The following is a 13,385-nucleotide window of genomic DNA, read 5'->3' on the forward strand; positions in this document are numbered from 1 at the left end:
ACACACATCGCAGTCTACATTCAGGCAGCACATACACACCTACCTTCAGTCTGCTAATTCAGTAATGACAAATCTTTGCAGGTGCCAGGCTGCTAACAAGCACACTCAGGCAACTCAGTCCTCTGCCAATTTGTGCCTACACACCGACACACACAACAACACAAACAGCCTTTACTGGCAATCAGAAACATGCCTGTGAGAGAAGCATAAAATCTGTTTCTCAATAAAAGCTTTTAGGATTGTAAACTGGTGGGTGTGGGTATTACTCATTTTGGGGCCCTGAATCTGTTTTCAGAGTCCCTTTATGGTGACTTGTCACCTTGTTTAGGGGATAAAACGCATGTTTTGATATTAAAATAAATTCTTGAAACCAAATGCTTCACAGAGTTACTATAATATTTCAAAACGGTTATTTGAAGGTATACAAAAGAGTTGCTTCCTCTTTTGTAGTGTACAAGTTTCACTTTAATGTCTTCAAAAGTTGTGAGATTGTTTACGATGAATTTATCAATATCTTTCCCTTTGCAAAGTGATCATTCAGTCAGATCATTATGTTCAGTAGTTTTCAATGTGGCTTTTGCTAAAGAGAAAACGTAAAAATTATGATTATGACAGACCCAAAATACCATGCTGGTAAAAGGTTTTTCTCCCTTTATAGATTTATTCTGTTACTGTTTCTTCTCAGATTTAAATGCTTCAGATCATCTGATAAATTTTAGTGTTAGTCAAAGTTAGCTGGAAGGATTATAAAATGATGTTCAAATGATGACGTAATTTATTAAGGGAAGAAAAGTCACCCAAGCCAACCTGGCCCCTGTGTAAAAAGGCTCTACGTGAAAAGTAAGCTGAGTTAAAGCTCTTCTGTAAAAATAAGTGGTTTTTATATCCCTTCTTAGAGTTAAATCAAGACATTTTTTGCAATTGTTAACTTATATCCTCTGATTTGTTTATGTTTATGCATGTGCCTTGATTATTGTAAAATCAAAAGGTGTACATATGAGTTGGAGAGTCACTCTAATGTTTTTCGTGGTTCTCAGAAAGCTGTTTGTGAAGAAAGAGGTTAGAGATTGGAGCAAACATTTCTTTTCCAGCTGTGTTATCCCTTATCACTTGTTTCTATGACTTTCCTGGGAGATCAAATCCATATGAATAGGAAAAGAAAAAACAGTAAGGGAGTAAAAGCACCTGTTTAAGGGATTACATAATCCATAACACCTAAGCATTTTCCATCAAACTAATGATGAAGTCAGTAATAGTAATGTTTCTATGGAAAGCATTTGCTACAGCCCTGTAATTATGTTATTAATGAGGGAATCATTTGACTGTGTACTTTAGTGATTGCCCAAAGAGACACTCAGGTCTCAGTCAATCCAGCATTACATAATTCAAACACAGCTACCAGCTTCTGTTTCAACTAATGGATGTTATGTTCAAGAAGTACCTGATTTATGACCTCTATATACCAATAAAAAATGTGTTTATTTTTCTGTTTCGTTGGATCAGAGAAAATATTAAGAGGCCATGCAGCAAAGGAATACTGAAAGGCTGCTCTAGTTGCAAAAGTCATCTGGAGCAGAAGAAAATGAAACAAGATCATTTATCATGCAGCAGCCATGTTGGATTTCAACTGTGACTAATGGAGAAATAACACATGAAACTGAGTGAGACTACTATTGGGTCAAACACTTTTGGTGGAAATCACACATCAATTACATGAAACATTTTCTTTTAAAAAACTTTGAAAATTAAAGGACTATTAAAGTTGTCAATAAATTGGACCAATTCTGGTTTTACCCTGATTGGATTATTAGTACAGAGGTCTTAGAACTGCATAAGATAGAACTAGTTTGAATTTGAACTGTTTTTCTTTTATTGTATATTTCAATCATAATATATGATGAAGGATAAAACTGATTAAATAAACCTTTTTAGGAATGACCTGAATTTGATAGGTTCTAGAGGTTTATGTCATATTCTATGTCCATATTATGCTTTCATTTGATTCTCCTATATAATAACATCAGGATAGCAAATTTCTGAAAAATGATCATTCAACATGACAACTCATAACTTCATGTCCCGCATGTTTTACTGCTTTTTAAGGTTTCACACAGTTGGTTCATTAGCAGGGCTCTGCAGAACTTCGACGAGGTAGTTGGACCAATTTAATCCAGCTGTGTTGGAGCAAAGACAAAACTAAAACTGGCAGGAGTGTTGCTGAACACTCATACTATAGCCGGTTCAACTGGTTACTTTTATAGCATTGTAAAGGAACTAGTTTTCACCTGATTCAGTGGAGGATCAAAAGAGACATCTGTTGAGGTAAAAAAAAAAAAAAAAAAAAAAACACTGAGTGAGCAAGCATGACCTCCTCTCTGAGTGGCCAGGCCTCATTTTGTGGTCTATTAGTGGCCTTCAGTGTCCCTCACCTTTCTCCCACTTAACGCTCTGCCAAGAACTGACCGAAAGCAGCTTTGATACTGGAGGCTGTTACAGAGAAGGAGATATTTATTGATGCTGTGTGTGAGCTACTGTCAAAATGTATTTAAAATGGTACTCTCCACCAGAGATTAAACAGCAATTATACAGGAAAGAGAAAAGAAAGAAATGAAAACAACAAAGGCAAGTTTGAGTTGTTCAATAAAGTTCACATGCAACCTCAGAGGCCTTCAATGAACAGCATCTAAAGGCAGTTTGATTTTACTGGATTTTATTTAAGGGTGTGAGTTAAAGGACTGGATACACATCAGCCCATCTTTAGATTTACTTGTAAAGATAGTTTGAAACCATGTATTATTATCCTCCCACTACACAATATCTTGTTGTAGTTGTTTGTATGTCATATAAAATTGTATGAAAATTCAAGGAGCCTTAATACTTTTACAAGTCACTTTAAGTATATCATAATGACAAAACAATATAATCTATTGTAGAAAAAAAAAGAGATCAGTTCCTGTATATTCACAGATTTGAAGCAGCATATAAAACAGATTGTTGCTGTGTTTACTGAGCGCATCTTAGACTGCTGCTGATGTTTTTTAAAAAGATAATTCTTCAAGTCCTCCCACATGGTTGTTCATTCTTATTACTAAACACGACTTTATTGAATTCAAGCATTTCAAGTAGAGTTTACCAATTTCTCACTATTCAACTTTACTGGGACCTGAACTGTGTTAGAAATAGTTTGATAAAAGCAGGTGTAAAAACATTTATGAGGAGTAAATTTCAGATCTCCTGCTGTTAAGCACCGATTTCGACCCCCTTTGGCACACTGATACCTCTCTGCTACCTGTTTAAACAACGTGCCAGATAAACCACTGTGTTTGTGGCTGCAGAGTCTTCTTACAACAGGCAAAAGGCTTATTAGCATTGCTGGCCACGCTTTGTCACACACACATCCACGTGCCTGCTGCCGCCTTGGCCCTGAGTCATAGCTGGACATGCTAAAGAGATGAGAAGAGTTTAAAAAATAAAAACTCTCTCAATGATTATATGATGTGCAGGCATGCTGAGTGGATCATGTCAACTCAATTAAGTACTAAATGTATTGCCTAGTTTGACTTAATTTAGATATGTTTTACCCACTTGATTAGATGGTAATGCAAATGTCTGCACATTCTATCAAATAGCACATTTTCAGTTCTTATATTTCTCTGGGTTATTCTGCCTCAAACACTCCTGTTCACACACAAGCACACTGAGTAAGCATGATTTGAATGTGTCTGGCTGTCAAATTAAGCTTTTTTTCCCCCGAGGATTTGCTTTCACAGTGGGCTATTAGTCTATCCAAACAGACCCACCTGGCAGAAAAAGACAAAAACAAGTCACAGGAAGCAAAGAAACATGCAACAGTGAAGACACGGGATGGCGAGAAGGCAGGAGTTTATTCCTTTATTTGTTTGATACAAAACAGACTTCATTGACAATACAATATAAAATAGAAAAAAATGGCACAGGATGCACACAGGCTCAAGATATTTAAACACATCCGAAGTCAAACAATACTGCTTTGGTATTAAAAACAAAACACTCAATAAAGTGCAAAAATATTTTCCTCTTCTTTTTTTCTCAGTTAAATACATTCACAGATTTGTTGTCATTTTTTTAATAACAAGAATTCTTGTTCACAGCATTTCTAACTTTTCTGAACTTGTTTCGAGACATATTAAAGTGCAGGTACGATATCCACGCCCCATTTGTGTCTGACAAGCATTCACTGTCGGCAGCAAGCCAATTGTCTGGTTTGTCTTTTTGCTCTGTCTCTTCTAACGTACACACACACAAACACACACATTCCTCCAAACACTTCAGAAGCACCTTTTTAGACCTCACTTGGTGACCTAGAGCGATAAGAGCCATTGGCCTGAAAGCAGCCACACAGAAGCATGTAAATAGAGCGTTGGATCTCAGAGTTTCTGTAGGCGTAGATAATGGGGTTGATCATAGAGTTATAAGTTGCGGGCAGCAGCGTAGCATAGGTGTACACTGATGGATACTCCCTCTCACCTACAAGGCAGTAGATTGCAAACGGCAGCCAGCTGGCACCAAAAGTCCCCAAGATGATGGCTAAAGTGGACACCCCCTTTTTGGTGGCAACATAATGGGATGTGGCGAAAAAGTGCTGCTGTAGGGCGATCTGATGTGCGTGTCGGCACACGATCTTGCAAATCTTAAAGTACAGGGTCAGCATGAGCACAAAGATGGCGAAGAAAGACGTGGCTAGGAGCATGACGTTGCTCCGGGTCAAAGGGCGGACAATGCTGCAGGAGGCTGGCTCGTGCAGGCAGTTCCAGCCCAGCACTGGCAGCAGACCCAGCAGCAGAGACACCCCCCAGGTCACGATTAGCATCAGATGCACGCATTGCAGCGTCTTGTCTGAGAAATACGTCAGGGCATTGTAGAGGGAAAAGTAACGGTCCACGGTGATAGCTAGGAGGCTGCTTATGGATGCCGTGAAAGATGCTACCAGAAAGCCCACCGTGATGAGGCTGATGGTCTCGGAGGAGATGACATACTGGAACACAAAATTGAGGATTAATCCCATGCCAGCCAGCAGGTCTGCTGTGGCCAGGCTCCCGATCAGCACAAACATGGGAGTCCTCAGGGTGGGAGTGTAGAAGATGATTGCTACCACGATAGCGTTCTCGCAGGCGATGACGGTGCCTGACATGCAGAGCATGATGTCCCACGGGTTGACAGGGAACTCTAAGGGAGCGGTGGAGAGTTCTAAGCTGCCGTTGTGTTGGTCCAAAGACTCAGCCTCCATCCATGGGACAGGTTCTCCGACTGCAGAGGAGTCATTCACAACCAGGGACTCGTTCATAGCTCCACACTGCCAAAGAGTAAGAGCAAGGTGGTTCTTAAGGAAACTATCACTTTATCATGAATTTACCTTTAGTTGGTAGAATATGGGGAGCTCAAAACGAAAGATTTTGTTAAAGGGTTGCAATGGCTTTAAAAGACGTTTCAACATCAGTACTGTTAATTTACAACAAAACATAATTTCAATGCCCTTTTAAAGACAAACAGATCCAACTTCTAACCATAAATGTAGAATCAATTTAATCCCCAAAAATTAAAATTACATAGAAAGATTGAAATTATGGGACATAGACTCCAATTTAATTCTGATTCTAATGCTACGCAGTAAAAACTCTGTTGATCAAATAAGTGGTAGTTGGTAAAGAGGTTGTTTAAGCAACACAGCTCATTGCATTTAGTCACTAACTTTGCAGGAATCCCTCATACTGAGCCATAAAATTCTCCAAGCTGAGTACTACACTAAATTTAACAAAGAACACAATCAATCATCCAGCAGCATATGTAGAGAACAAGCAAATATAAAACTAAGCTATTCCCAAAGTGATAATAGGAGCATGTACTATAGACCGTCTGTTAGAGGAGAGTAATGTGAAATTTCCCCATAAAGTTTACTTTTATGTTGCTCTATATATTTAAAACCTTGATTTAAAATTTTTAGAGCTAAATAAAACAGTTGCTTGAGATTACTCTCTTCAAGACATGCAGATGCCCATCATTTAAAGGTATTTTTTTCTAGTAGATTATATAGACAAACCTTTCAGATTAAAAAAAAATCCTAAAATGTTTTTTGCAGATTCTATCTATCTATCTATATATCTGTTTATCTATCTATTCATTGTGCAAGTGCGCCAGCAGAGGAACTGTCCCTGGTCCTGAAAGATCAGTCTCAAAAAGTTAGGGATCTTCTTAGCTTAAACATTAAGGCTGGTGAAAAATATTCCTAAATGTTTTAGTAGCCACCCCACTCTGTTATTCTGACAGTAAAAAAAAAAATAATAATTTCAATTTCAGAAAAATAAAATCAGTATGTTCTGCTTGCATTTCTCTACATTATGTTTGTAAAAAGATACCACTCCCATAGTTCTTACTATAATATTATCTGAAGATAAAACAATAATATAAAAGATGATAGAACGATTCTATTTTTCAGTCTTTGGTACTTTATAAAAGGCTTAGACAACCTACCTTTCTGACAAAGATGTGTGAAGTGGAATTGTCGTTCAAATTGAGCTTCAAATCATAAAGAGGTGGAGAATGAAGGTGCTTGGGTCCCTCTCAGGTGAAGCCCTTTATCTTGTTGTGCTTCCCAGGCATGGGACACACACCCAGGGCAGGAACGCTGTGAAGCATTGGCTGCTGTTCAGCTCGATGGAAAGAGGTGAGTGTGAGGAGGCGGAGGAGGTTGAGGAGCAGTATAGAGGGGAGAGACAGAGTCATGCAAGGAGCGCTTCAAACTGAGGAGACAGCGAACGAGAGAGAGAGGGGGAGGGAGACGGAGAGAGTGAGAGAAAGAGAGAGTGAGCGAAACATTGTACATGGCTCTCTGTACTTCCCCTTGGATTAATCCAGCAAACAGAGATATAAGAGAACTCCAGACAGGTTCTAGAAGAGACTGATGGATATCGGATTTGAAGCAAGCAGTTAAAATGTTGCTTTGCATCAAACTCTGAGGAGCCCATCCTGTTTGAAGCAACAGAAAACCATCTGTACATGTCAATTTTTTTTATTATAAAATAACAATGCACTCTTACTTTGACTACTATTAAATGTACAATTAAAAATAAGGAATCCAGAAAGCAAGGAAAAGCTCAAACTGTTTACCTGCTGTTTTTGAGCAAACATAGCAAAAGCTTAAAGTCAGTCATATGTGCTGAAGTGAAAGCATGATGAATAAATTACAGTATTAAATAAATAAACTCAGAGTTATCATGGTTGTTGACACATCATCATATCTTGTAGGTTTAACTTCAACTGGGTCGGTCAAGTATTGGTCTCAAAATATCATCTCTGCAATGGTCAAGTAGGAAATACTTAAAAAAAATAGTCCATGCAAATTTTTTACTTAATTTTTTCAATAACAAACCTGTGTATTTTTTTCTTTACAATGTAACTAATTAATTATAAATTTTGAAGTAAATGACTTTATTAGTTGGAGTACATATTGTACTTCAGGGAAGTGCAAGGGTGGAACTGCATATTCGCATCATGGAAGTTAGACCAGTAAACCTGCAGCAACATCTCGTTGAATCTATCCTATGAAGAACTGTAACTATGGGTAACTGAAGCTGCAATAAAGTTGCCACTGAGTGTATCTATATGTATTGTGAAATAAACTTCTCAGTTCTTTCTCTGTGTGGGAGAGTGATTTTGTAAGTTTGAAATACCTACCACATGTGACAGCGTAGAGTTTAAACATTAATCATGTATAGCAGAAATAATTTATTAAATATGGTATAGCATAAATTCAAACAGTTACATGCTTTTACTTTTATTGTGTGAAAAGAGTGTATTATTTCAAGCTAATCAGTGATGTGTTTGAGCTTCTGGTGAATGCTGAATTCAAATAGAGAGGATGGAAAGAGAGCCAAAGCAGCAGTAAAGCAATATGTAAACTAGCTTTGGTTTCCTGGTAACAGCGGTTTGGTCAACCTCTGTCAAGCTTGGGGGCTGCAGAAATCTTTATTCATGAGCTTAGTAGTCACATGAAGCGTGTAATATTTTATATCAAAGACACTAAAATTCCAAACAGGATAAAAAATATATGAATGCTACATGGGCTAAAATGCCACTAAAACCAAAGTACTCCACTGCTAAATCCAAATATTCAACCTCTACTCTATTTTAGAGGGGCCTTCCCGTAATGAGCTAAAAATAAAAAGAAAACATAGCTGTTTGCATTTATTCACCCACACCAATGTGCTCTGAGAGAGGTCTCAGCGTAATGAGACATCTGCCATTAGGAACAGAAAAATAGGATTATTTCATGAAAAGCCTCTGTTCCGTCAAAACAGTCCATTTTTGGGAAGCAAACCACAACTGTCAACAGCGTGCAAACACAAACAGCAGAGCGGAATAAGGGGGCAAACACCTGTCTATGTAAACATAAGGCAGTGACTCACCCCTCAATTCAGGAATGCCCTTCTAGTGATATTTAACAAAAGCAGAATCTGAGTGTGTCTCTAATAGGCAGCGAAAAGGTCAATAACAAGAGCATGCTCCCTCACAAAATTTAAATAAAGAGACAACTCAGAGTGCAGGTGATAAGTTTACGCTTAAGCAATGGGTGAACAGATTTAGTGCAAAAAAAAATTATTGCATGGACAGGTAGATGCAGAAATGGGCTTGGTGGTGACAGCAAAAACAAACATCTGCCCTTGGTGACTAAATAGAGACACAACACAGAAATAACACTTTAATTTCACTCAGAAAATTGACCTACTTCCTACCTAAAAAGCTGCTGTGCTCACCCAAGGAAACTTGTACTTTTTATGCAACACATCAGTCATACAATTTGGATGGCTCCATCTCTAGAGATGTCACGTAATTAGATAAAAGCTCCTGACCTACTGTTGAGTAGTGAGTATACAGTAAAAGCTATCATGACCCAAATTCTACAGAATTTCCATCATTTAACCAGCAAGATTAGTGCAGATATTAGCAATAAGTAAATAATGTTTATGCTTTAAAGCACAAGTGACGGTTCTTGCATGAATGGCCCCTTGAGAGCCCCTTTTTAGTTGCGGAAAACATGGGAGGTCATCTAAATTTTTGGGGTATTATATTTGTTTTAGAATTCGAAAAACAAAAAAACAAAGCACTCACACTTTCATCAGAGAAATGGTAATCTCAAGGACTTTTCTTTATCCAAAGAAAAACTTTGTGATCCATACGCTGTTTTAAAAAAAACATATTAGTCAGGTGATGTAGTAGGTTACACAACTGTTCTATTTCAAAGCTGAACAGTTCAACAAACAAAAATTCATGCAGCTATGTATAATCACACTACCGCCTCTAAAGTTAACTGTTGCTTATCCTGAGTAATCAACGGTCTATTTAAAAAAAAAATGTCTCCCCTCCAGGGGTTCTTTTGTGGGCTCTAGTGTCCCTTATTTGAAAGGAGGCTGACAGGAAAGGGGGAAGGAGAAGTGGGAACACATGCAGCAAATGTCGACGGGTCCGGGAATCGAACCCGCGACGGCTGCGTTGAGGACTCAAGGCCTCCAAACGTGGGTTACAATATCCCCTACGCCACTTCAGCACACCCATCAATGGTCTATTTTCACCAAGCTTCTCCACAAGTTCTTGGGCAGGCTCTTACTATTCAGTAATAAAAAGAGAGAAAACTATGTTCACAGTAAAACTGGTCTCTTCTACATTTCACTGCATTTTTATCAGATAATGACAGTCACCTGATATGAGGCATTTAAGTGCAGCTGTTCAAGCAGAAGACCGTTTTTGGGAATGGAGCTTGATGAAAATATATCTAACCAGTGTTAAAACTTTGAAATAAAAGACTAATAAGAGTTGATAGGACCCATTTCACAGGAGTCCTGTCCCATTGATGGCCTTTTGGGCAGTGGTTGGCAGAATTACAGAAAACGTAACCAATAATTACAACTGACAATTCTCTATTGGTTTACAATCTACATGTTGAACGGATTCAGTGCCTCCCTGTATTTCAGCCTCCAAAGAAAAGCTTTAATAAAGGAATAAGAAATCTCTGCCCTATGTAGTTTTATCTATTAATGTAGAGAGCACGGTGCGAGTTATGCCGTCACACCCGAGGTGTCGCTAGCACCATCACCTCACTATTTTGGAGTCGACAAAGAAACTATAAGAACCCCGCGGCCGTGACGCAACCCAAAATCATTGAAGCATCTCAACCGAGGCAGAAGAAGAAGCCTTCTGGGTCCACCAAGAGGCTCTTATCACATTAGGTGAAACATGTCATTCCTGACATCAGCAATACAATCTTTGCTCGTTGCAATTAAATGTCCCTGCAGTGTTTCAAAAATATAAATATTCATTCACATTTAAAAAGCAACCTCTTCATTCATCCCATCATATGCATACCATGCTCTTCCCTGCTCCTCTTTACCAACTCTCACGTGGCACTAATGCAGTGGCAGGTGGTCAGCCTGAATGACGACTGAGCGTTTATAACGGAGAACATTTCACATTTTCTGACACCTGCGCTTGAAAGCTGAGAGCTGAGAGAGTGTGAGGGGAGAGGGAACATAAAGTGTAAGGCAGCAAGGACGTGCAAGCGGAAAAAGGATCTAATGGTAGGGGGAAATGAACACTTAAAAAAGCTGCATGATAGGTAAAATACTACATCTATGGATGGGAGGCGAATTAGAGACCAGATTGCACCCTTAATGAAAGGCATCAGAAATACGGAGGCTTCAGCTGTTAACTGAACAATGCATCAAGTCACTGAAAAGAAAATTTAATTGAAACTAGTTCCCATTAATATAAAGCTACGTTGGCTAACAAGATATAAACACACATGAATTCCAACTACAAAAGAGGAATTTAAGGCAATTTTAATGATATTGCGCATTTTCAGAAAAGCAATGCAAAGTTCTTTACATGAATGGAAAGAAAATAAACAAGCAGTTGTGTTCTTAAATATCAGTTTATCAATCAAATCAAAGTTTTTATTTGTATACTGCCAAGTTGCATCAATGGGAAAATATATGCAATATAATTCAAGTTTATCACATATACTCACTGAATGCCGAGACAGCTATTTAAACATATTTTTACAGCTTAAAAGGTAGTTTTATCACATCCCGTCACAACCGACCCTTTGAGGACATTCAAGTTCATGATGGGACAAAAACTGAAAATGAGTGTGACATCTCTGATCACCATAGTTATGCTAATTAATATTACCATTTGCTATAGTCTGAGCTACTGGGAGGTTATGGAGATTAAAGAGAAGAGGCCCAGAGATGGATGTTACATGACGGTTTTCAACAGTACTGGTCAAAATAACGAAGTGCACATGTGTGTGCGTATAAGAATGTTTAACGTCAATTTTTGTGCATTGTTTTGCATGTGCACCTCAAAAACAACAGTTTCACAATGGAATCCTTCATATAGGTTCGATAAATAGGTATTTAATTTATTAAAACATATCTCAAATGTTCAACACAAAATAATAAAATTTAAAACTGTGTACCAATTTGTAAACTATGAAAGTTTTATGGTTCATGTTTGCAGAAACACTTCATATTTACAAAAAATAAGCAGACATGCTTTTGGAATGATAAATATATGCAAAAATAAAACATTTAAAAAGAGACAAAAGATTAGTCAGAAATGACAAATTGACTACAAACATGTTCTTTTAGTGACAGTTCAATGTCAGCTCCTGGCACTGTGTTGCAAAACATAAGATTAAAATTATTTACATCAATTCCAACAACTTATATTTGCTTTTTATTCTGCAAAAAATTTATTTTGTAATCCTCATATATAACTTAGAAAACAGAAAATATACAAAAGGCTTTTTTGATTTTTTTTTCTTCCCCCTAGTCAAAATTCAGCTGTGTAAGGTCTTCTGTACATCATCAGGAGAAATGCATACAATTTACCAGAGTCACAAGCAAAAAAAACCTGAAACATTTTTGTCCTTATCGTCGTCCAGTTTCAGATATTTGGCTTTCACATGTATCTGTTCTTCACGTACTCCCTGTACATCAACATATCCTCCCTGCACAGCGCCCTCACCTGGCCGTGACCCGTCATTACATGGCTCGCAAACATTTCGTGACTGCCTCTGTCCACTTGAGGAAGTGAGACGGCATAGATGCAGTCATCCTTGAAGTGGGACACTGGTTCTCTGAAAGTAGACATGAAAGAGAATAAAAGCAAACTGTCAGACCAATCAGGTAGCAACAGAAGACTAACACAAGCGGGGGAAAAAAAACACCTTTCCATATATTTAGCAAAAAAAAGCTATTTTTATTTTACCAAGAAAAAAATGCTTTGTTAATATCACGTGTTTAAAGCAGAAGCTAATTGGCACGTTGATAATAAAAGCAATATAGGGATTGTGGAGAAGGGCACTTTTTCAGCAGCATATTAGATGTTTTGTCATGTTTCTCAGAAACTAAACACCAAAGCATGTCTTTCTATCCAAACAATGGATTAACGAGCTTCTGCTTGTCAGATGGTCCACTCAGTCAGTCAGTTTGACAGCAGCTGGTGATCATACAGGAGCGGAACAAAATAAAAGCAAAACGGAGTTTCAACAAAACCTTGCCGGTAATGAGATTTCTGAAAGCAAAGGCAGAACTTCAGGTAGACACAATGTAAGAATGTAAGAAACTTGGCATCGGCTCTTCTAACTAGACACAATGTTGTGAATTATTCATCTTGAACAAACTAGGTATATGTATGTGCAATTTGTGCATGTTTTTGGTTTTGAAAATTGCATTAAACCAAAATAAGCCAAGAGCTAAAATTTTGTGACATTTGTAGTGTTTACAGAAAAAAAAGCTGCAAAAGGCCACAAAATATAAATATTTTCTAAAGATATTTTCTGTGTGCAGATACTAATTGAACAGATGATTCAACCAAAAGCTCTGGTTGAATCAGATGAATCAGATTTTGCTTTTCTTTTCCTGTATATCATGTTAGTCTGCACTGTAATCCTCATCAGTGACTTTCATTGGAAAGGAAATTCATACCCTCATCTCTTTAATGCCCAACAACAGGAATTGGCAACAGCATTCAGATAATTTCCATTTTTATCTCCACCAATGGAGTCAGTATCCAGTTGCCTATTCCGGATGGATCAATAGAGGAACTGCACAGAGGGAGGTGAATGAATAATACACCCCTAACAGGAGCCACACGTTCAAAGTGCCGTAACAACTTAGAATAGTCTGGTTGCGCAACAGCCAACACACCTGTCACCACATGTGGACCAAACAGGAGAAGACAAAGAAAGGTGAAGAAAAAAAAAGGAATAATTGATAAGATTGAGACCACCTTCTGACTCAACTTGTAGAAAACTTCCTTTTTATTCATTTTTCCTGTGTGTCTTGCAG

General features: G+C 37.9%; 2 protein-coding genes across 3 annotated transcripts in view; both read right to left on the minus strand.

Annotated features, from left to right (window-relative positions):
- Positions 1 to 3,876: 3,876 nt before the first annotated feature.
- Positions 3,877 to 6,764, minus strand: LOC122825273 (G-protein coupled receptor 6). The gene is made up of 2 exons (XM_044106544.1): positions 6,508 to 6,764; positions 3,877 to 5,332 (listed from the first exon to the last, which is right to left on the minus strand). Exon 2 carries the CDS (start codon positions 5,321 to 5,323, stop codon positions 4,322 to 4,324), a length of 1,002 nt encoding a protein of 333 aa, XP_043962479.1. The 5' UTR covers positions 5,324 to 5,332; positions 6,508 to 6,764; the 3' UTR covers positions 3,877 to 4,321.
- A 4,088-nt stretch (positions 6,765 to 10,852) lies between these two features.
- Positions 10,853 to 13,385, minus strand: part of fig4a (FIG4 phosphoinositide 5-phosphatase a) — a 42,444-nt gene continuing 39,911 nt past the window's right edge. For both annotated transcript variants that reach the window (XM_044106546.1, XM_044106545.1), the window contains one exon: positions 10,853 to 12,172. In XM_044106546.1, the coding sequence (XP_043962481.1) occupies positions 11,995 to 12,172 (178 nt within the window). In that variant the 3' untranslated portion in view covers positions 10,853 to 11,994. The remainder of the gene's footprint in view (positions 12,173 to 13,385) is intronic.

This window comes from Gambusia affinis, linkage group LG22 (genome assembly GCF_019740435.1).
Source record: "Gambusia affinis linkage group LG22, SWU_Gaff_1.0, whole genome shotgun sequence".
Lineage (NCBI taxonomy): Eukaryota > Metazoa > Chordata > Actinopteri > Cyprinodontiformes > Poeciliidae > Gambusia > Gambusia affinis.